Genomic DNA, 26,150 nt, shown 5'->3' with positions numbered 1-26,150 from the left:
TGCCAATAATTGAAAAATATCTGGTCTTTAATTTTATCACTCACCTGGAAATCGAGTGATCATAAAATTAGTGCCTTAAACACTTCACTGGAAGTGAATCAGAATATTCCTGGACTGATATAAATAGTCACCTTCTTCATTGGTAAATTCTTCAATGCTTAAAAAAAGACAAATAGATGAATTTCCAAAATGTGACAATTTCCATAACATTAAATTTCAATTTATTATTTTGCATTATAACTTGCATTGTAAAATAAGTTATTTTAAAAAATAACTACTTATACAAGTACGGAATGTAATTACAAGACTATTTGTTTATTTTCGAGATACCATCACCTTGTTTTATATTGTTACTAAATATTTTACACTTAATCATTTTTGTAAAAGCTTGCTGTTTCTATTTTAAATAGAAAATAACTCTGATGATAACATTTTGATTTTGATATTGAATTAAAGTAGTAATTGAAGGATTTTTGGTAAAGATCCAGTAATAGCATGTAATAGATATTAATGAAACACATTAGATAAGGTTTAATTGATCATAAAGGAAATGTTAAACGCTATGACATATTTTACATTAGACAGCTAACATATATTTACCATTTTATGATTTCGTTAATTTTAGCCCCTTTCATACTCAAATTATGACGGGTAGGCTGTTCTGAAGTGCAAATATTTAACTAAAATGTTTCGTGTTTTGTTTATAATTTCGTTCAAGAAAAGTTTGTTCTTTAACTTAGCAACAAAAGCATTTTAACTCCCTTTAAAGTAAACCATTCAACTGAATATATACTTGTATCCGAACGTTCTGTTTCTGCTGTTAACTATGCTGACATCTAGAACATTCTTTACAAGGAGTGTTGAACGCGCTCTATTTGTTCTCACAGTCCACTTCGAGAACCTTCAAATTCAAGCCGTTTAAAGTAATATTTTTGATGATTTAGTATGTTTATTTTTACTTTTTCACAGGATCTAATTATAGAACGAATAAAGATGCAGCGCATCTAATTACACACACACACACACACACATACACAAAACAAGCGAATGGTTTAAACAGGTGAAGATTTTTAGTTATTCAAGTTTCTCAATCCACAGGAATCTGAAAAGATAATACCGTATCTTAGACTAATAAAAATAGGATTAAAAGCACAAGTAGCTAATGCAGTCTCAAACAAGAATTTAATATTTCTACTGATACAAATGCACAATTTTCTCTTCTCAGCTAATGCGCCTATAATACTATTAAACTTTCGTCTTTAATGTTTAACTTTGTAAGATAATTTTTGAAGATAATTGTACTGGTGTTTTCAAAATTCAATGATCATAAGAAGTTTCCGGCCTTTTTACTGAATACCCTTACACTGATTTGAAAGACTTCAATGAGCTTCAGTTATTGGAATATTGCTTTCAAATTGTAGAGATCATCTTACAGATTTATTAAATTTTTATGGTTACAAACTGTAGCGTCATTTTCAAAGCTCATTATGTTCCAGATACTTCTTGTTTGGCTGTTAAATAATTATAGATTTTTAGAGGAAAGTTATCCAAATCTTTTGAGGGATTCCAATCAAAGGAGCTTGATTAGCTATATCTCTCAAATTCAGGATATATTTTTGGAAAAGTTTGCCCTCGAGGACCTAGCAATTGTGTTATATGTTCTTTTTATTCCTGTAAAGAGATAGAAGCATACAGTGGTTAGGTTACTTTATAGCTGCTAATTTGCTAATAAAGATACCTTTAACTCTTCGAACAGGAAAATAAGGAATAAGGACACAGGTGTTGGTTGATCAATGTTGCGAGCAATATTTACTCTAGAATAATGATTTACAATTTCTGAATGTCATTTTTGTTCTCTTTATAGCTACCGGCAGTATTGTGTCAGATGTATTAGTTGCAAGAAATGTGCAGTACTGGACAAGTTCCACTCTACGGGCGAATTTCGATTGATATCTGAATGGGGAAAAATAACGAGAGTTTTGTATCATTCACGTAACTGGCGTGGTAATTAAGATAAACAGATAGAAAATACAACAAAGAAAAGGTTTTGTGGAATATTCTAACAGTAATTTGGAATATTTTGACTTGGAGAATGTGCGTGGCTAATTTTGTTTTCGAAAATATGCATCATGATAAACGTTAACTTTACCGAAAGCATTGTAACCACGAACCGATCAATAAAACATGACACATCTTGGTGCATCACAGTAGCCCTATTCTAGATTGTAATGTGAGCTCAGTAAAAACTGTACAATCTCTTCTTTCAAATGCTATTCCTCTCATATTCGAAATTGAATTGACTGTACTTTATTTGATTTTACATCCCTTCAACCTACCGTCGTGCGAAGCCTATATTTTCAAATGCTTTTCGATATTACAAAAACTCGTTTGTTACCGATAACTAGAGACATAAGTCGTAACTCTAGCAGGGATGAACCATAATGTAGAATGTAGTGGTGATTCTTTAACTACATCACAAATCATTCTCAATGTCTTGATATTTTTAATGAAGAGTTTTACAAAAATATGAATATGCTACCGTATGTTTTCAACAATCACCATCAAAACTACTTTTATTTAGAAAAAAATTCAATCATCAAATGCATAGGGCTTATATTAAAATGTCACATTTTAAAGAGTAATTTTTCTCAATAAGTAATCAGTGACAGTGAAGTCCTCTGTGACAGTATGTAATCAGCCAATTGCAAATGCTTTAAACTATTCACTTGGGTAAAAGAAGTGCATAGTCTTCTTTTCTGTTAACTACGAGAATGGTTATTGGACGACACTAGTAGGGTTCTCACTTAATTCTATTACCAATTATTAGCTGGAGAGAAAAAATATTTCAGAATCATAGGATTCGGAGGAATAGAAGCCAGGTTAAAGCTTAAGAAGAAAATGTCCTCCAAACGAGAAGTTTAATGAGGTTAAATAGTTGAGATAAATTTTAGTACTGTTAGAGAAAAACAATGGAAGGTATAACACATATGGTTAAGTATTTCTGATGGCAGAAATTATTAATTATGTCAAAGAGTTTTTCAGATTATAAGGTGGGTCTGAATGTTATTTCAAATTAAAGAATCAGAAAATAGGATTTTCTCATCAGGCTTGTGAATAGTTTTAAACAACAGCTATATCAAAAGCAGGAAAAATAGTGATATTGTAGAAGTGAATACTGCAATACCAATATCGATTCAATAACCCAAAAGGTGACCTGTGTAGATGTTATTCGTGCTTTTCTCCCTTAGCAGAGTGTTTCTGAGCTGATATGCATCACCACCAATTACGTCAACCTGTGTCTCTCTAATGCTATCTAGTCCGGCATGCATCTAGATTTCCGAAGATAAGCTATTTCTCCTTTAACATTTTGAGTCCCTCTCTCTAGATTACGGTTGAACTAGATCAATTGCAACTTAATATAAAATTCCTAAACAAGTTTCCTCGCATCATACCATTAGTTTCATTCTTTTGTAACTTGTACGGAAGTAAAATTGTTCCATTGAATTTTAACAAGACCGGTGACTGTAACTTTGGCTACACCTTCGTTTCGCACACTGCCTGTAACAGAGATTACAAAGTATATTGCAAATAGGACAACCTAGATAAACTGAAGAGAATCATAATATAGTTACTATACACATCGAGAAAACATGCAGCTCTATTTATTCCAACTTATGAAAAATACACATCTAAACCCTTTGAAAATTTTGCAGATGTTTGGCCCGATAATCTCTTTGCAGATGATTGGCCCGACTAAACATCTATAATATAACCAGGAAGGTATCCTAGATGTTTAGTTTCTTTTTTAAGATGCAGAAATTACTTCAGCATCGAAGAGTTGCTGACTCTCTGTGGGGCTGGAATATATCCTATATTAGAGTAGTGTTCACTGAATTGTTCAATAGTTAATCTACAACATATATAATTATTCTAGACTGCATTAAAGGAAAGATTCATTCAACTGTGAGGTAAACAATTAATCAATACGGCGCAACCCCAAGCCCAAGTCTTTCCTCTATATCTTTTTCAACTGCCACAATGGTTTCTACTCTTTTGAACTTATAAAACATGCACCAACTCACCCAAAAACCTAATGGATTCTCTCTCTCTCTCTCTCTCTCTCTCTCTCTCCCTCTCTCTCTCCTTTGTTCTCCTCATCTTTAGACATTTCTGAAATGCTTTTCTCGATCTTTCCTCCACAGAACTTCAAACTCACAGCAAAAATTCCCCATCCAAATATCCACCCGTGAAACTTAGAGCTGAATATTAAGTGCATGACCTTTACAAGGGCTATTAACATTGATCTCTTTCTAAAATTAACTTCAAAACAATAGGGCTTAAACCTTTGATAATTTTCTATTTCTTGGTCACGATTTATTTACAGTAACATACTCATTGAGTCTGTGATTATATTACGATACGATCCACCTTTTTTCGGATATAAAGAAGAAAATATTATTTACTGTGATTAAATTCTAACAAAACTGTTGAAGATAACACAAACGAAACAAAGTATGGTGAATTATCTGTTTCTAGCATTATCGAAACAGTTTTTTTATTAACGAATTTCCCTGCTCATATCCGCTGAAAAATAGATTATGAGGAGTTTCCGATTTGTCGCCTAATAATTGGACAATTACATGAAATCTTGCTTTCTCCTCACGGATTTATTTGGATTTTATGATTGCAAACATCAGTGAATAACGGTTACAATCAGAGCTAAAAAGAAAAAATAGAGAGGGGAAGGAGAGTGAGGGAGGAAGAGAAGGGGAGAGAGCGAGAGAGGAAGGAAAATATTGAAAAGAGAGAGAAGGAGAGAAACGAAGAAAGAAAAGAAATATCATAGGTCAAAGTAGTCTTGCTCTACTGATTATTGAACATTAACTTTCAACGAGAAATAAATATTTCTAACATTAAAAACAAGTCTGCTCGTGACAGATGTCGAAAATATAATTTTAATGATATATCAAGTTTGAATCAATGCTGCTATCTTAGAATTTTTGTGATAAATTTGTATATACATATTTTTAATAAGCATATTGCGGCAGAGAATGAAAACCGTCTGACTAGAAACCACCAAATTTTGTAAAACCGCATTTTCCAGCAGCTCAATAAATTAATTATCATATATCAGTTATATATATAATTATATATTATATATGTCAAAAGTACCCTCATTGAACAAACATTATAGACCCTTCTATAGTTTAGTTAAACTCTATACACGTTTTAGAAAAGATCAATCTTAGCGATAATTTTGTCGAATTTAGCAAAGGATTTCATATAAAACTTCTCTCGCATGACATTCATTTGTCCTCGGACTGAATTTCTCCAGCGTAACAAAGAGTTTGTTATAAAAAAATATAACTCCAGTAGCTTAAATAACTGAGACATCTGTCTGTATGTCTCTCAACTGTTATAATATCTGGTGTTGATTATGTGGCGTGTGTGCTATTTGTATAGATTTATTAATAGGTGGCAATTGTGTAGAATATGAATTGTTGGTGCTATGGGGTATGTATTGTTGTTAAGTTTTACGTCAAACTAGATCAAGTAGATTAAAGATATTCCAGTCACGACCATTCCATCTTTTCCGTAAAGTGTACACAACATTTACATTATCTAGTGAGTTCTCAAAGACGGTACAATGTTATTCGAGCGAGATTTGACCGTTATTTCATACAAATCAAGCAACAGCGTAGAATCATCTCTAGGGCGTCTTGTACAGCTAAAATCCCAGGTACAATATGTTTTAATTGTGTTCTTTTATAGAATACCAGTTCTTTTATACAATACCAATGTTCTAATTATTATTTATACTATTTCTACTTTTGTACTCGACAATCCATTTCTTTCCAGTAGAAGATCATTTGGCTTTAACAGGACCTCGACTTCTTCCGGGCGTTATTTTGGCTGGAAAGTATCAAAATGTCTCATGAGTTCTGAAATTCTCCGCTATGTCCTTGGTAATTTTATCTGGACGGTTTATCTTTACATCGTTTTTATATCGAGGTATTGATATATTTACACACTAGGCACAGCTAATTACTGACTCAATCGTAGCAATGAATATACTAGGGTTCAGCAAGAACTGTCAATTGTGCCATTGTACTGACTATAACAGACTGCATAGTCAACATGTGATGGTAGCATATTTTTTTCTTATTATTGTTTTCTTCTTTTGTACTTATTTGTAAATTGTCATTGATCCTGTTCAGCTGACATCAGACTTTACATTTCTACATTTACGGTCTTGAACTTTTGAGTCATTGTTAACTCTTCTTCTGATTTATTTCCTCCCTATCGAGTTTTATAGAATATTGGCCGTTCAGCAATTTTTTTCTCTGTTATATCTTGGAAATCTATTTCAATTTTATCTTTTCTTTTTAATCTTATTTGTCCTTGCCTTAAGTGCTTTCTTCTATGAAGTTCTACTACTACTACTACTACTACTACTACTACTACTACTACTACTACTACTGCTGCTGCTGGTGCTGCTGGTGCTGCTGCTGCTGCTGGTGCTGCTGCTGCTTTAGTCAGCAGAAGAAGGAGGAGAAGTAGAAGGAAAAGGGATGTCACAATGGCTCACTTGGCTGAAAAATCAATTACTGATCAACAAATCAATAGCTATACATCGTAGAAAGAGAGAATAAAAAGTGTGCTCTAAGTATTGCATGAAATGGTTTCCTGAAGGTTTTAGAGACGCTCTCTATATGTACATTACGGGAGCATTAGTTTTAAGTAAGACAGAACCAACAATAAATAGATACTTTAAACACGTCGTGAGTAGTCATCAATCGTTTTTGCAGACAAGAAGAATATTCCAAGGGAATCCATGTTTTTCATTCTTTTTCTTCCTTGTGCTACCACTTCTACCGCACATGTTAAACAAGACAGGCATCGGAAAGAAATGATATTTATGGGTATTCAACTTCATTTTAATTATGGTTTGCTTCAAGTTGTACACTAAAAGCAATAAACATCTAGAAACACTGCTGCAGATTGTACAGAGATTTACCTGAAACTCTTCAATACAAAAGAGTTCAGAGCACTAATATCAAGCTAGATAAAAAAGTAAAGATAGGGTAATTAGATCAAACACACTCACAAAAACGAAGCAGAATATAACACACAAAAGACATGTTATACAGAAAATAAGGTACTAGTCACAGTATTGTAGCTTCTCCCTCCACATGAAGTAACCAGTTCTGAGAAGCTCGCCTCCTCCCGGAAAATCATCGAACTTCCTTCTAAATGTAGAAAGTGCTGCTGCTATGTGAAGTGAGGGCAAAGCACAGAGCACACTGAAGAGATAGATTACTGGTAAAATTCTTATCAACTGCCTATAGGCAAATGTAACTGATATTTTAGTAGGATATTGATCCCTTCCTATTCACTGCGACACCCGAACTGCTCACAGCCCCACCCGAAACAGAAAATACTGATTGAAATGCGAGGTGGATACGTAGAGTACACTGCTTGACCTCGCTGGTGTGTTCTTACTTGTATGTGGGTGCAATAATTGGATGCTAAATCAGTTAGCAGGGCTAGACAGAATAAAAGGAAATTACTGCCTTTAAAATACATTTCAAATCTGACAGAGAAGGATTACATTTAGTACGAATATATACAGATAACTTGAAGCAACTAGAAAAATATAAATGCATCCTTTTGGACTACAAAAATAGTTACCAGAGAATAATGGAAAACTAAGACAAACAGCTTCAAAACACAACCAAAACAAAAATCTTTTCTGTTTTCAAGAAAGAAAAAAAAACTGATGAATAAAAACAGCTAAAAGAAGAAATTGTGAAAAGGCCAAAAAGCTAAAGAAAAATTGGATACAGAATGTCATAGTAAAGCGATAGTAAGAAATTTCCTGATATAGTTACTACCTGAAAAAACTAAAGAGGCTGGAAATAGATAGGGGAAAATGGCAACTCTTGTCGCAAAGTGCAGGGCTAAAAATTTGCGACTGAAGAATTCTTGGACAGCGGATCAAAGCTGTCGTCTTATGAAAAAACCACTTAAAGCATGTAATAAATAGAATACATTAAGTTTACAGTATAGAGAAGTTGAGAAGAATAAATTAGTCACATCTCTGGTAGGCCAGTCATACCATGCAAAATCACATGTACAGGCACGACAGAGTTGGGGGAGCTTTCAAACATTTAAACGAAAAATATAATAAAAGAATAAAAAATTATATATAATCTTACATCAGAAAATACTGCAAAGAATGACAAAACGAACATTCCCTCGAATATGATAATCTATATAAACAACGTGTTCAAGACAAATCAGCCATATATTGTTTTCAAGGACACTAGAGAAGAAAGTCACTCTTAATCGAAATTTGAGTTATGTATGTCTCAGGAAAAAAAGTGAGATGTTATCCAAATATATGGTAATTGAGATAGGCAGAATGAGAAAGGGAAAACAGACGTAGTTCCTTTAATATTAAGAAAACCATGCAGACAAATACATAACCATAACGCCACAACCTGTAGAAAGTAGCACTTCTAACCAATGGGCATATATTATGTAGATTAGTGTTAATACATAAGAAAATTTAAAGCCAATGCAAAGCTCAGTGGACTTACGCACCAGAGAACTGCTCTTGGTAATGTAGTGAAAACATGCAATAAAAATAGAGCTACTGAATAATAATTCTTCCTAATTTTGGCACAAAACCAGCAGTTTTGTGAGGAGGATGCAAGTCGATTACATCGACCCCATTGCTCAACTTGTACTTATTTTATCGATATCGGGGCAATGAAACGTAAAGTTAACCTAACCTCAGCGGGGGTTGATGTCAAAGCGTAAGGAACCGGAGGTAATGCCAGACAGCATTTTGTCCGACGCTTCAAACAATTCTACCAGCTCACCATTTTCGAAAGCTATCATTTGTAGAGATTTTCAAATTATTTTCAAGAACCTACTGACCATAAATAATGATGGTTCCAAATTTTGCCACAAGGGCAGTAATTTTGGGAGAGGGGCCGAGTCGATTACATCGACACCAGCGTTCAACTGATACTTATTTAATCGAATAATAATAATAATAATAATAATAATAATAATAATAATAATAATAATGATAATGATAATAATAATAATAATAATAAATAATAATAATAATAATAATAATCCTTTCTATTATAGACACAAGACGTGAAATTTTAGGGGAGGGGCTAGTCGATTAGATCGACTCCAGTACCCAACTGGTACTTAATTTATCGACCCCGAAAGGATGAGATGCAAAGTTAACCTCGGCGGAATTTAGAACGTAGTGGCAGACGAAATACCTATTTCTTTACTACCCACTAGGGGCTAAACACAGAGAGGACAAACAAGGACAGATAAACGGATTAAGTCGGTTATATCAACCCCAGTGCGTAACTGGTACTTATTTAATCGACCCCGAAAGGATGAAAGTCAAAGTCGACCTCGACGGAATTTACACTCAGAATGAAACGGCATACGAAATACCTCAGAATGTAGCGGCAGATGAAATGCCTATTTCCTTACTACCCACAAGGGGCTAAACACAAGGGGACAAAGAAGGACAGACAGACGGATTAAGTCGATTACATCGGCCCTAGCGCGTAACTGGTACTTAATTTATCGACCCCGAAAGGATGAAAAGCAAAGTCGACCTCGGCGGAATTTGAACTGAGAACGTAACGAAATACCTGTTTCTTTACTACCCACAAGGGGCTAAACACAGAGGGAACAAACAAGGACAGACAAATATATTAAGTCGATTGCATTGACCCCAGTGCGTAACTGGTACTTATTTAATCGACCCCGAAAGGATGAAAGGCAAAGTGGACCTCGGCGGAATTTGAACTCAGAACGTAGCGGCAGACGAAACCCCGATAAGCATTTCGCCCGGCGTGCACACATTTCTTTCAGCTCGCCGCCTTCTAATGATGATGATACTAATAATAATAATAATAATAATAATAATAATAATAATAATAATAATAATAATAATAATAATAATGACCTGATGCCGTACCAGGCAGTGGCTCTCATGGCTTCTGATCTTAACTGATTGGAAATGTTATCATGTACATTGTTTTGTCTTGGTATAAAAGATGGGCTACAGCAAATATTCTGCTCAATACCACAGATTTGCTTGTCAGTTGTTTGACTTTAACCAGTTGAGCATGTCCCTTAGTGGCTGACGATATGTGCATCTCTGATCACGAACAGAAGTAGTGGGGGAGCATCATAGCCATGTGTTGAGAGGGATTCTTTGGGGTTTGAATAATTCACCTCTGGAAACATGGATGTTTCGTTCAACATCCTTAAACAACCCTTATTCAGGGACCTTTCGAGTGGAATGGGTTACTCGACCAGAAGAAAATTCTAACTGGGCCCCACCTGCAAGGTCATGTGCTGTTTATTTTGATATGAGATCACCATGTCGCGCACATATGGTTGTGATGCATGTGCCTAGTGTACCCTTATCAGACGGGTAGTCATGATGGGTATCCTGGGCTTCGTATATTTTACCCCAGTGTCACTTTGATGGCATGCACTGCTCTCTCACTCAATAATAATAATAATAGTAATAATAATAATAATATTAATAATAATGATAATAGCAATAATAATTCCTTATTAGCTGTATGAGCTCATTCATACGTTAAAACAAACATTGAAACTTAGGGGTTACATGTTGAAACAGAGTTATATATAAACGGAAGAGTGGCTGTATAAACAATTTACACAATGAATGAATTATATATTTGATAAAAACTCAGAATAAAATTAAAATTAAAAAACACTTGAAGGAATTAAAACAATGTATAATATTAAAGAAAACAAAAAAAACCCATTTTGTTTGGGAATTCTACCTATACATAAATGAGAACCCACTAGCCCAGTCGAATAGCTGTTACCCTTCTATTTAAAGTTTTCTCTTCTTAACGGTTCTATGAGCAGTTCAAGTGTCAGAGTGAATACGAAGGAGTTCATGTTCTACTGAAATATCAGGTATAATATTTGTCAATAGGCAGTTGAAATGCTTTTATCAGAAGTCTATCTCTTCAGTATTCCCTGCAGTCCTCATTTTCTCACAAAGCAGAATCTTTTTAATTCCACTTTCCTCCGCAGTTCTTTGAGAAGAAATTCCATGTTCTCATTACTGTGAAGTTCGTCACTTTCCAGGGTAGGTGAGCTTCTCAGTCTTGGTTTATTCTGGCGGAAAGGATTGGACCACTTTTCGCCCGTTTAGCATGCTTTTTCCCCTAGGTTAAACTTTTTCTTGCAAGACGGTCATTTGTTGTCTTTTTAACGTTTTTTGTCCTTTTTGGCTTGCATTTCTTGTATTTTCTCAATCAAGCAACTTCTTCCTGGGCGATGTTTTGGTCAGGAAAGATTGAAATGTCTACCGGAGTACAAAAATGTTATTTGAATTCATGATAGTTACATCTAGATTGTTTGACTTAGTATGGACAGAAATATATGACATGACAGTGAATAGGTTGTTGACATGTATCATGTTGGAGATAAATAGTTTAGAAATTTTTTTATTCATATTCCCTTCTAAGTGTCGGTATATCTATTGCTTAGAGGACATAGTTGGTAACTCGATCGTGTCTCAGGATATACTCGAACTCTGTAAAACAGATATTTTCAATCACACAACCATGGTACACTTATGTAACACATATGGATCATAGATGTGCCGCGAGATTTTGTTATATCAGAAAATCCCCAGGATATTTAGGACTGATATATTAAACCATTATTAAACACCGTAGAGCCTGTTTGCAGAAAGAGATATGATCGAAAACAGATACTAACGATAAAAAACGGTGACAGACAGAAGAAAGTAAAATGAAAAAGACGAAGCAAGACCCAATACGAACGAAAGCAATCGAAAAAGGATATGTTATAATGCTGTTGCGAAATTGAAATAAGGCTAATGGGCTTTGCAGCGGAACAAGAATTCCAATAACCCATTTGTATGAACGCATGATTGAAGGCGACATTTTTACAGAAGGTGAACATTATAGAAAACATGTCATTGTGCCAAGAATTAAACTGAGACCTTCTGACACCACTCTAACATTCACTCTTACGTGAGCTTGCAGTGGATTTCGCAATGGTAGTCAATAAATCTCAATGTCAGTCTTTGAATAAGATAAGTCTGTTCTTCTCAACTGATCTATTTGTGCATGGACAGTTGCATGGAGCTCTGCGACTCTCTAAAGGCGATGCAGCTATAGTGGTTACGTAAAAAAAGAAAGGAAAAAAAAATGGAAAAATCCTCCGCATTTTATATACTGAAGTTTTCCAGTGCTAAAACATCAATCTCAATTCAGAAATTTACACACATATACAAATATACACATATATACTTATATATTATATATGTATGTGTGTGTGTATATATACATATACATATACATACATACATACATACATACATACATACATACATACATACATACATACATATATATATATATATATATATATATATATATATATATATATATATATGTATGTATGTATATGTGTATGTATATGTGTATATGTATATATACACACACATACATATATATAAGTATATGTGTGTGTTAGTGTGAGTTGTAGTACTTATTTCTTTTTTTATTGTATAATATTTTTCATCTCTAACATCAACGACCACAATAACTGCCGAGCATTTATTTTGGTTTTGCTACTTGCGAATTTACTTCCTTTTTTTTCACTGAATTCATTAGATATGGACAGACTTTTGGTTATGAAAATCAATTTCGATTATGATAATATATTAAGTGTGGATGGTACTAATATTGTAGTGACATGCAGTGCTGTTGTGATGATTCCAAAAGCGTAGTGCACAAGTATAATAAAAACTGTTTTCCTTCCGGATTTATTTCATCAAAAGAAGCGCAGCAGCATCATATGTGTCTAGTTTGTTGTGAAATTGACAAGCCAGATGATGGTTTCAAGTGAGCAGCAAAATTACTTCATTCAAACTGCCCCTCCTTATATATAAGTACTCTACTAAAACTTTTAGCTGACTCATGATTAATTAAGCACACCGAGCTATATATTTTATCAAGACAAAGCTCCAAGCTTTGTATAAACCGAGGTAAAAGTCTAAAAAATATCACACATTTGCCAAATCAGCAGTTTTCCCAGTATTTGTAAAATTGTATATGTTTGGCGGGAAGATGGTAAAATACTTATCGACCTTATGTCAGATAACACCATTAGTTGATATAGGAAAGATATGACCCAAGATGTACCAGAAGTGATAGCTTCCTTTCAAACATTCGACTTTATATCAGTTGAAGAGGTGAGCACATAATAGGGTTGTCTGTAATACAGAAATCGTGGAACTGTCTTTTGTTTGTAAGCCACTTCCATAAACAACAAAAAGCAAATACATTTTTGATGTCGTTAACATCTTTTCGTTTCTCGTGATTTACCATTGATAGTATGCATCGGCATCTCCATAAACAGTGTTAATATCCCCTCTATGTAAGTAGAAAGGATTCTCCGCACTGATAAAACGAAAGAAAACAGTAATTGTTTTTAAATACTTCCCCTACAGTAAAATCTTTACTTCAAAATCAGTTACCTCTCAACTAAAAAAAAAGAAAATACTTGATGAGAATGTAAGAAGAATTAATTACAACAAAGCTAGACTATAAAAATCGAGGTTATTTTCTTCACTCTCTTTTTCCCGTTTTTTAATTTTTTCTTTAATAAAGACTCAAACAAGGTAAGAAGCCACTTTGTGTAAGGACTATGAACAAGGAGAAATTAAGACGAACATTGATTAACTTACTTTAGATTTGAAAAAGTCCAGGTTATAAGAAGCAGAAAACAATGAGAGTTCCAAAGTTTGGAAGTTCGAGAAAAAAAAAGCTACAACAGTTAAAAGACTTCCTTATCCGTGGAAGCACAACAGCATTTGGATGAAGATGATGTACGTTTCGAGTCAGGCGAGATGTTACAAAGTGATCTGGAACTAAGAGAGGAAGTTCCTCAGAGCACTTCCTGTGGCAATACTGATAAAAAAGGATAAGATTGGTGACGCCATATGGATGTAAGAAGGGTTGCAGAGGGACCAATCAAATTAGAGACTCGCTTCTGAACCCGGTTGAGGAGATTCAAGTGACAAGACGGTGCTCCTGTCCGAATATGACAACAGTATTCCATACAAGGACGAATTGTTTGGTTACGAAATAACCTCAAATGTCAAGTAGACTTTTGACCTATACAATGATCCAGCCTTACGGGAAGCAAACCTACAAATTGACTGTATGTAAGGAAGATGGGGATAGAAAGTAAGACCAAGCAGTTTCAAAGAAGACTTTTCGTCAAGTAGTTTGACTGTGTCATGGGATACCTCAGACCTATAACTCATGAACATGGGTGGAAGATAGGGATTCCGATTCCTAATGAAGGACACGAGTTTAGTCTTTCCAGGGTTAAAAGTTACTAGCCACTTCTTGCTCCATTTCTTAACAGCCTGTAGATCCACCTCAAAATTAGCAGCAAATTCCAAATGTTTCAAGGGAGAGGGATTGCCAGGAAAATCAGAATAATGAGTAGTAACATCAGCATAAAAACCGATGAATTGGTGAATATTAGCAGGATGGTTTTTGATGAAGAAAATAGAGTTGGACCAGTGTTCATTGAGGAGCACTGGTAGTAACAGAATACTCAGAAGAAATAACATCTTCCAGCCACGCTTACACAACGAGCAGAAAAGAACGATCTTCTAACATCAAAGACCTTTCTACATACACCATAGGTAGAGAATTTAAGGAGCAAACCAGCATGCCAAACCCCATCAAAAACTTTGGATATATTAAGATTTACAGCACGCGCCGCTCCTGATTTATCCATAAATTGATATATGCGATCTGTAATAACAGTCATAGGATCAGTAGTAGAACGAGAGAAAGCCATACTGAACATACTGAATTTCTTGAAGTCCCAAGGCTTCAAGAAATTCAACCAACCTGTTGTTTCTGAGTAGTTCAAAAATCTTGCTAACAACCAAGGAAAGACCTGCTGAAGGATATTTGTTTGGACCAGAAGGCTCATCATCAGACTTAAAATTAGGACAACGTTACATACCTTCCAGCGAGATGAAAAACAAAATTTAGTAAGACGCAGATTAAATAACTTAGAAAGAGCAAAGAAGACACCTGGGGAGTACACTGTTTCAAGACAACCACAGGAATGTGTCAGGACGAGATACTTTAGACTGATTAAGCCCATCGATCACTCTAGCCAATAAGTTCGGAGTCATAACTACAGAATCAAGTACTTGTTCTGTATAGAACAGGTATCCAAGTCATCAAGGATAGAGTTAGCAGCAAACAAACAAGTAAAGTGGTCAGTTGTTTTTCTATGGAAGACCTAAAACATCTGGCACTATCAAAAAGTGGGGGCACAACAGAATTACCATAACTGATAACACTATTGTATATATTTTCCAAAAGTCGCGACTTCCAAGCCTCTGTGAGGCTATGTATTCACAGTTCCTGCATACATAAAAAAGATTTAGCATCAGTAATAGACCTTTTACGTGCATTGCTGGCTTACCGAAAAGTGAGCCGAGAAAAAGAAATTTCGATGAGCAATAGCAGATACATACTGTGCCTTTGAACCAATGCGAAAATCGAGGCTTTTACCTGAAATTGCGAATAAAAGTGTCAATACCAATCTATACTCACTCTGTGAATTCGGCTACAGCATCAGAGGCTGCTTTCCCAAAGACACTTTTCAAATGAACATCTTGAAGAAAGGAACGAAATTCATTCCTATCAACCTTTGTGAAGTGGAAAATCTTACAATGATAGGGTTTATCTACATCAGCGACAGTAACAAATTCAACATTGACAGTGACTACTGCATGATCCGATTAACCAAAAGGAGGGAAAGAAGTTTCCAATTTTCTGGAACAGAAGTCAGGAGATCAAGCAAAGAAGTGCCAGTATCACTGTCAGGAAACCTGGTTGGGAAGTCAATGATCTGCCTGAGATCATGAGCCAGAGAGAAATTATACGAAACTACTCTTGGTCCGTCAGTGACCATTGAAATCACCAAATACAAACACATTGACAAAAATATGGGTTCCCAAGACCCTATCAATACCCTAAGATACAGCCCTGATAACTAAACGAGAGTCAGAGTACATTGCTCTTTCAAAGTCTCTAATTAAGCGAAGAAATTCTATCTTTATTTTTCGTGTTTGAGAATTTTGTGTTGGCTGCTCTGTTTAAGGAGGAGAAGTGCAATGACGTTGCATCTTTAGCATTCTCCAACCATTGAACTAACTCAATATGGATGTGGAAAGTTCATATAAATAGACAACAAAACTTAAATGTTTGAGTTAACGAAATCTTGTAAGCTGGACTTCCGTTGAACTAACTCTACAAAATTTGTCATTGTTGTGTAAAAATATTGACCAGCATTTTCCGTTATTTCATGTAACTTCTTTGTGCTATGTGTGTGAATCGTTCATGTAAAAGTGTGCCAGTCAGTAAAATTTACTATTTCAGAAGATGAGTTGACGGATTTCAAAAATAACAGAGTAATGAAACTGGTTGAATGTAAAGCAGGACTAGCCCATCATTGCAGTGAAAACACTTAAATCACTCCTTCTTTCTCAACTGTATATCATTGTGAAGGTGGATTCTATGATACGATTAAGGAAAAGTATAGATTGCAGCGCCCATCACTACAGGAAGACAACCATCTGACCCTGTACAAGCTTTCCATAAATATTACATGATTTTCCGTTTGTTCATACTTATATTTTGATATAATTCTTCTTCCCTTTATATTCAGTGCAAATAGAATACGATAATGTATACCAGCTACATTGTTTTCTATTTAATGAACAAAGTGTGATATGAGATGGTCACATTATTTTATTTTGCGCAGAAAATGTTAACACAATGGTTAGAATTTTAGTCTACTTCCTTCGTTGTAATCCAGAGATGAGGGCGCAGTTCGCTACACCTACACCAGTATTACTATAAAATGTTTACACTTTTACCCCATCACTATAGTTTATGTCTAGAATGTGTGGGTGCAATCAAACTTTTCACCGTTGCATGCATTTTCCTTTTCGGTACAGTGCAAGGCATATGTCCAACAGTGTTTTAAAGCAATATTTACATACTTCTACTTTATATTAAGGAATATCTTTAAAACAGACGGTGCTGTAGAACTCATTCTGTGTTGTGTGTATGGAAAAAGCTGCTGCATGTCTGGGTAGCCAGAAATAATGTGGGTAATCCTTCATTTTATTGCATAATCTGCATTTGTTTTATTATTTCATTTGTGGCTAGGAATTGATACTGTATACCTAAAATCATAGAGTTCGTTTCTGTTGTTAGTTCAGTGCTTTTAAGTCATTGTGGACTTTCATTTTGGCTTACTCTCTCTCTCTCTCTCTCTCCTCTCTCTCTCTCTCTCTCTCTCTGTCGAGTTTCCTAGAGTAGAGACCATGTAGTTTTTTTATTATAAACTTTGATAAATTTACGAATTCCTTTTTGTTCTTGTCTTTTGTTTATTTTCTCTTCCTTTGTAACTTTTGGCCAAATATAAACCTTTTTCTTCGGAATAGTTAGCTTCTAGTTTGTCCGTATATATAAAGAAATTATTTATTCTCCTTCGTCTTCCCTTATTACACATATGAGTCTCACATTGTGTAATTTTAAGTATTTTGATAGTTCCGCAGCTGTTACTTTTGAGTAGTACTCTGACTACATCAAAGCCTAAACTCCCTGTCTGAGGAATTCACTTAACATTCAGTTTATTACGTTGAAACTGCAGTGTACAAACTCCACTTTTTATAAATATACTTATTTTTTATTTGATGTATAAATCTGAACAGTGTTATGATTTTATTTCATTATGTTAATTATTTCCATTATGTCCTTGATTTCCTTCCTTAGTTAAGATCGTTAAAACAGTAATGCAGGAATACATATCGAGACAAGCAGAATGATATTATCGATTATCTTATTTCGAGCCGTGAACTATTTTTTAATATTAGTCTGACACTTGTTTTCTAATTTTCTCCTTGATTTCAGTGCATTATATTATATCAGTTTCACTTCTTAAAGATCTGTACAGCCAGTTCTTGTCTCATTCTCTGATTTCCATGTCTATTTCTAATTTATTGTTTTAATTAATTTGTCGTATCTCGTGGTTGTTTTAGCACATTAGTCCAGTCTCATACACATTTTTATAGCTTGACTGAATTCATGAACAGTTATTACCCTCAGTAAATAGTTTTAAGTCATCATGTAGAAGACATGTTTTAAAGTTGGTAGTTTCATTTAGATTTGTTAATGGCGATCAATCCTCGAAAGAAAAGAATAGGGACATCAGGAATCTCCCTGAAAGATACCTGATTATATGGGCATATGACTGCTTTTAATCTTCTCTTTACTCCACAATGATATGGTTCTTTATCATTTTGTTATAGGTCTGTAGTTTTGATGGTCTCCGATAATTTTTGCTGGTGATAAGGGAATGGGATTAATTTCTCTCTCCAGTAGTCGTTTATATTTTGACACTGGTCAGCATACCAGTTTATTGAATGTTACTGCGACAAATTTCTGGCTCAGATTACTTCAGCCAGAAATTGGAGATCTTTGTTTCGATCCCTTGAGATTTCAAATTTCGTGCAACTTATAAAAGTGCTGGAGAGTTCCTAACCGACTATAGTGAAGCATGAATTGTTATTGTATTTCTGAACTATTGTACTTTTAATTCTGTTGAATAGTTTTATTCCATATTCCATCGTTGAACTGCCGTTGCTTCATATTATACGTTTCAACTGTTGTTGATATTAATGTGTCCTCTAGCGTTATTTTTCTCCTACTAATGTTCTTGCAAAATATTTTGTTATTTGATTCTCCTTGAAGCACTCAACTTTCTTGAAGTGTCTTTATCCTGCATGCTTTTGTTGATATGATTTGCTGAAGCTTTTCTCTTGCTTCCAGGTTATTTGTTTTTACTGAGATACTTTTAAGTATTCGCGTTTTTTTTTCTTTTTCGTGGTCGACCATTCCTTTTCTATTTCACTAAATAAAGAGAGAGCCTTGTTTTTTTAAAATTTTATGTGGCATATTTCTTTTACATGTTTTTTTAAGGTTTGTTTGAGAAATTTATCTGACTTTCCGAGGAGGAAACTTGACTCCTTCGATACTACAAATACTACTTAATTGATTAAACTTATTTAATCTGTTGATATTCTAGTAATTTGTTTCCGTGGACGGAATTTCTTTCAGAACCCTGTCAGCATTAACTTATCGTATCGCAAGGCTGCTTGTTTGTCGTTTGACCAGGTGTATAGGTTGATCTATGTTCATCGATTTCTACTTTAATGTTTCTGTTAGGGCCTGGTAAATTTGGTTGATTTATTTTGATGCATGTATATTTATTGTACCTTGAATATTTCAAGGGACTTCATAATTTTAGATTTTAATTCTTTTCTTTTTCTTTGTATCTGTTTTGCATTTTTGCTATAATGTTTCAGTGTGGTGAATTTGGTAGTACTTTCATTGGTCATTTTTTATTGTTTTATGTCTTGTGTGTGGTTAGCTTCTGCGATGATCTTTCAATGGCCATAATTTTCATCCGAAGTCATTTAATTTTTGTTTTATTTTCAGTGCGTATTCTTTTTATGAGCTGTTAAATTTTAAATATTGAAATTGAGGTATCTTATTATAATCTCGGAATATTCTGATGGTGCTTGTATTCGTATATTATTTCATGGTTTTACACCAAATTAGACATGCCTCTTATAGTTTTGGTCAGTGTTAGATACAGTAGTAATGCATATTTATTATTATTATATTCATATACGCACAACAGATTAGTCTGTTGGAAAATAAAAATTCCTAACGTCGGGCAACAACAAGTAACCTTAGATGCCAAAAACGCTCCTTAGTATTCGAGCTGTCCTTTATAACAGTGTTTTATGCCTATTTCCTCTATCCATTTGCTCAAATCTTTAGAGATAGTTCCTAATGCACCTATAACTACAGGGATACATTTTACACGCACTTTCCATCCTCTTCCTCCTCCTCCTCCTCCCTCCTCCTCCTCCTCTTCCTCCTCATCATCATTATCATCATCATCATCATCAGTTTCATGTATGTAGAGTTACTATCTATACATCAGAGCGCCTGCGGTTTTATACAACATTGTTTCTGGCAAATACTGGATTGTGTCTGCAAAGTATATAAATATTTGCATTGTTGTGGGGTTCACTCTGTTGATTTTGTTGTTATTTTGATGCTTCGTCTGTTGTGTTACTGCTTGTTGATGATTCCACAGAGTATATGTAGAACATTGTACATTTTATTATGTAGTTTCTCTGTAGAGAACTAGTGTAAGCAGAGAATGTACACTATAAGTTGTGTAGTTGAACTGAAAGTGTCTTGTGTAGGATATGGGCAGTACCTAACACAGCGAGCTGTTATGACCTTGTATAATTGTATATTTTTGTTCATATTTTTTATGATATACAATATTCCAAATTTACATAAGAATGTGTGTTACCTTCATATTTCTATTTCTAGGTCCTTATGCTTTGGTTGTTCCTCTATTTCCTTTCATGCAATATTTAAGTGAAAAAGGGCGGCGAGCTGGCAGAAACGTTAGCACGCCGGGCGAAATGCGTAGCCGTTCTGAGTTCAAATTCCGCCGAGGTAGACTTTGCCTTTCATCCTTTCGGGGTCGATTAAATAAGTACCAGTTACGCACTGTGGTCGATAACATCGACTTAATCCGTTTGTCTGTTCTTGTTTGTCCTCTCTGTGTTTAGCCCCTTGTGGGTAGTAAAGAAATAGAAATAGGTATTTCGTATGCCGTGTCATTCTGAGTTCAAATTCCGTCGAGGTCGACTTTGCCTTTCATCCTTTCGGGGTCGATTATATCAGTACCAGTTACGCGCTGGTGTCGATGTAATCGACTCAATCCATTTGTCTGTGCTTGTTTGTCATTTCTATGTTTAGCCCCTTGTGGGCAATAAAGGAATAAATATTTCAGTGAAAAGGATTTGTGATGCCTAATACAGTACAACCATACCATATTTTACCCTGTTCTTGATTATTATCTCTGGACTGTTTGAATTATCTCCTTGACAATCGCAATAAGCATGTTTTGGGTGATGGTGGCAAAGTAGTTATAGTATGCCGTATGTTGTTGGAGTTTATGCAAGTTTTTTCTTATCCTTCTACACGTTAAGTTGTCAGTATATTGTGCAGTGAACGTAGACGCCGGCTTGTTCATGTCTGTAATTAAACTTGGATTCAGCAAGAACTGGTTGATCAAACCTCATATGATCAACTTCTCGTATTGGTTGCATAAGTCCGTACTTCATGTTAGTTTTTATTTCATTATTTCATTAGCTTATAGTTATTTTTAGCTACTTGTTAGTCTTGTGCTGTTAAAATCAGATTTATTTTCTTTTTCCTCGAGCCTTTGACTCATCGTTGGTTTCCACTCTAGTTTACTTACTCTCTGCCAAATCTTAAAAACAAAAATCGAAACTTCTTCCTCCTTTATGGTCCTTATGGCTTTGATAGTTTATCTACTTCCTGGAGAGACTGCACTCAGTTTTTCAGTTCTAATGTATGTTTTATTTTTGAACAGTTTCTGTTGGTTCGAAAGTAAACATTTTTCTTACACACACACACACACACACACACACACACACACACACACACATATATATATATATATATATATACATACATACATGTATGTATGTACTCATGCGTACATATGCACATATGCACGCATATATACACAAACACACACGCAAGTGCATGTACGCATACATACATACATACATACATACATACATACATACATACATACATACATACATACATACATACCCTGTTGTTGATGTTGAAATTTCAGTGAAGGAGCCTTGCATCTACGTTAGAAACCGGCTCTTTCCCTATTGGCAAGAAATTTTGAAATAAAACTGAACAATGTCATACATATATGTAATATTTTTCATATTTCCATATAATACAAACCAGTTTATTTTTGCATACTTCTAAGTGATTCTCTTGTCCAAGTGTTGTTACCTTGTAGAAACTGTCGACTTGTATCAATAGTTATGCAGAGTTCGGTTTCATCTTTTCAGTTTATTATGTGAACGCTGTAATTTATAACCAAGATGGCTAGTATATTTATACTTATTATCTTGTTGGTAACACTGAGTTCAGTTTTAATACAAGTATGACTTCTTGTAACACTTTTCTAACATTTTATCAGTTTCATCTGCTTCTGGTTATTTTTATGAGTGGTTCAAGTCAATTTATTTCATTTCGATGTCTGTATCAGATTGAATATTTTCAATTTAATTTAGTTGCTCACTTCTCACAAAAGCAGCGATACATTTGTCTAATCCCATCCCAATTTTTATGAACAGTTTTTAGTATGTTTTTCCAGCTGGCTATTATCCCTTGTAAATAGATTTATGTTTTCGATTTAGAAGAGATGTTTTATAGTTGCCTATAGCATCTATAAACATTAGCGATTTTACTCAACATATTTCTTAATTGAGTCAGAGTTTGGCAAAAGAGTAGGAGTTACTATTATTATTAAGAAGACGGTGAATTGGCAGAAACGTTTGCACGCCGGGCGACATGCTAATCGGTATTTCGTCCGCCTTGACGTTTTGAGTTCAAATTTCGCCGAGGTCGACTTTCCTTTTCATCTTTTTGGGGTCGATAAATTAAGTACCAGTTGAACGCTGGGGCAGACTTAACCCAAATGTCAGGCCTTGTGCCTATAGTAGAAAGGATTATTATTATTATTATTATTGCTGTTGTTGTTGTCATTACCTGAAGCACCATCATCCTAACTCATAAACTACGATACTGGTCAAGTACCTTGGTTGACGGTATCAAATTATTCCTGCTCTCAAGATTGCGAACTTAGCGACTAAACTAGAAACCTTTTGGCCCATACTTTCTTTGCTGAGAATGCAATACGGTTAATTGATTCTTCCCAACTTCCATAAATACTGCATTTACTTAATGTATTCTTTTTCATTAAGTATCTTTCATGGTTTTTTGCAAGAAGGCTTTGACTCTGCATCACAATCAAGAAAATTCTGTTTCAACGTCGAGTCCAGCACATCGGTAGGCTTGCGACTCAGAACTTGAGAAGCAGCAGCGCCAGAGTTGTGGAGAGCAGGGTTGGCTTTCCTGTTAACATGCATCGGTGTGAGACTTGCTGGATAAGACTTGGGATGAGGCTACGCGCTACTTGTCCACGTTCATCGAGAAATGGGCTAAGAAACTATCTCTTAAAAGTTGGAGAGAAGTGGAGGGCACTTACATCGTCTCCTATTTGTATATATTACAGTTTGGTCATTGCATCTTACTCCAATTTTTAATCTAAAAAGGCTGGATCATCTATTTCGCTTTTTGGGAAAATAAACGAGTTCTACTGGTCAAAGATTTTATTGCTACCAACACTCTGCGTAAAGAGTTCAGCATGCCGTGGTTGACTTGCACATATATACGCTGAAGCTGTGGAGTCTACAGTGATTTATAGACAATGAGAAGGTGTAATAGCCATTTGAGAGGCACATTTATTCGCTGCTAGCCCCCATGAGGCTAGCAGTCCTTTGCGAAGTAAGGACAAAATTGAATGTCTAGTTATGAACTTGCTAGGAATTTTCTATCAGACTGTCAAAGCAGGCGGTGGTACAATAACCCATCAATTTATGGATGGCCAACGATAAGCAAGACCAATGACCATTCCAAGGATATTCAGAGCATTGAGTATCAATCTAATCCTGATGACCAAGACTATTCCTGAGAGCTCACAACCCGGTTACTGTTGACAACTTCCAGAGATCTCTGGCCTGGAAGTGTTTACTAGAAGGTACTGCTGCCGGTCTGCTCAAATCTTTATGTGAACTGTAGCTCCGTGAACAAGGCTTGTTAGAGATGCGCGCCGAACGACGAAATCGCTGTACACGCACCTTTCTGTGCTCGAGCATTGCTGACTTATGAAGAGCTGGGGAGGCTGGTGACTGACATTTGTTGGGTGGATTAGAGTGCAAATCCATGTAGACACTTCCTCTTTAGCTAAGTCCGCATCAATATTTTCAAATGTCATTTGGAGAGGATTTAGGGTGGAGAGGAAGGACAGTTATTATGCAGCGAACTTGCTTGAAGGTGAGTGAAGATATCGAGAACGACTAGCGTGGATTGGCCAGTTCTCAGCATGTAGCTATAAGCCGAAGAATACAGGTGAGAAAAAACACATTTAGTAATCAGGGGAATTCTGGATTTGTATGTGTGTGTGTGTGTGTGGGGGGGGGGGTCCTTTATGTCCTATGCTGCTGTCTCGCTATTAGAATAACATCATTTCATTATATTTGTATGCTGGTTTTTGCCATGCGCATTTTTTGTCTTTCTCAATTGATTTTATCCTTCTGAGACATTGTTTTGGTAGTGTCCTACTATCCGAGGCTCTTGCGTCAAGTAACATAAATAAATAACAAAAACTACAATAATAATGAGGAGGATTAGGATGAGGATAAGGATGATGATGAGGCTGATTATGACGAGAAGGAGGAAAGTAGTTGTTATTGTTGTTGTTCCTTTTATACTTTCTGTTGTACATCCTGTAGGTTTGGGTCCTAATTATGGGACTTTTGCTTTTTTTTCTGTTTAATGTTTTAAGGATTAAGTCAAGTCTGTCAAGAACTTTTATCACAGATGGTACGAAGAGAAGCTTCTTTCAAACTGGAACCTTGGTACAAATCCTTAAAACAGAGGGGAAACCGCTAAAAACATCCAAGGAGCAAGTGGTGGTGTTAGACTGGCTCTGATATATTTGCCACCCAGGAACAAGAACAGTTTTCATATCTATTAAATTTGCATTACAAAGCTTTATTCTACCAAAGGCCTTGATAGAAGACATCTTCCCAAGATCTAAAACGATGGTATCGAACCTGGAAGCCCATAGTTTCGATGTGATCTTAATTACACAGCCATGCCTAAAAGTGCTTTACGTAATATTGCTTGAAAATCTGTAAGCTAGTACAGTTCCTTATTTTATGGGTATGGAGGTACTTGTTGAATATTTATTTGACTGCCGCCTTTTGTAGGTTGAGTCTACATTCTTGAGACTATCTTTATGTTATAAAATATTATTACTACTACTTACTATTATTTGTATTAGTGATTTTCCTTTTTTCTGACGAGCACATGCTTTACGCTTACGATTGTTCTATAATTGATTTTTGTTTACTCTAAACCTATTTCACGGTGCATTAACATAACAATCAGATGTGATGAGGCTAATTGCTTCTGTTTTATTTATTTCTCTTTTTATCGATTTTAAGTCACTGCCGATTATTATTCCTATTCAGTGTATGTACTATTTCTTAGAGAGTTCTGTTAAGGAGTTACGTTCATCTTACTTTCTCTCCAAAACCCTCAACTTTTGTGTTTTGCACTCAATGTAAAAGTTTGAAATGATGCTCCGGTACTACTTTCGTATGTATGTCACCGATTCATAACACTTTAACTTCTATGCAGCCATATTACTATTAATTAATTCATTTTATTACTGGTAGTATACAAATATACAGGATTTCTAATATGATCTGCTATCTTATGTTTTCATATAATCAATCCATCCGATTAAATTCGGCATTTGCCATTTTAGGCCTTAGAAACTGACCCTTACACCATTAACGTTTTCTCTGCCATTTGTGCTACAATTTATACTACATTGAACATAACTGATTTCTCTTCAATATAATCTACTTATTCTGTTTATGTCAATGATTTGTAAGTTTGCTTTATGACTTTTATGATTTAGACAGGCTTTATCATTACTGAATTTAGCGAATTGTGCGTCAAATATTGGGAGTTTTTAGTGACGGTCTTATACTGTTATATATAATAAATGTCCCGATGTTTCAATCAAAAGTTTAGAACTTTTTCAATTTACCACTTTCTCATTTTCATTAAGGCTATCTTGTTACTTGATATTTGTGTTTATAGTTGATCAGGCGTTAGCACATTTGGTTTGTTGGTTTGTTTTATCTAAAATTTATACTGAATCGTTAAGTTCTTTTCTCGAATTTT

General features: G+C 35.0%; 1 protein-coding gene across 4 annotated transcripts in view; it reads right to left on the bottom strand.

Moving 5' to 3' along the window:
- LOC115211097 overlaps positions 1-26,150 on the bottom strand; it is a 144,767-nt gene that overhangs the window by 84,139 nt on the left and 34,478 nt on the right. The window contains exon 2 of one of the 4 annotated variants that reach the window (XM_036502103.1): positions 45-157. The exons of the other annotated variants lie outside the window; for them this stretch is intronic. Within the exon in view, the coding sequence (XP_036357996.1) occupies positions 45-63 (19 nt within the window). The 5' untranslated portion in view covers positions 64-157. The remainder of the gene's footprint in view (positions 1-44; positions 158-26,150) is intronic. 4 annotated transcript variants of the gene reach the window in all.

This window comes from Octopus sinensis, linkage group LG4 (assembly GCF_006345805.1).
Source record: "Octopus sinensis linkage group LG4, ASM634580v1, whole genome shotgun sequence".
Taxonomy (NCBI): domain Eukaryota; kingdom Metazoa; phylum Mollusca; class Cephalopoda; order Octopoda; family Octopodidae; genus Octopus; species Octopus sinensis.
This window is presented reverse-complemented; position numbering and strand designations above follow the sequence as displayed.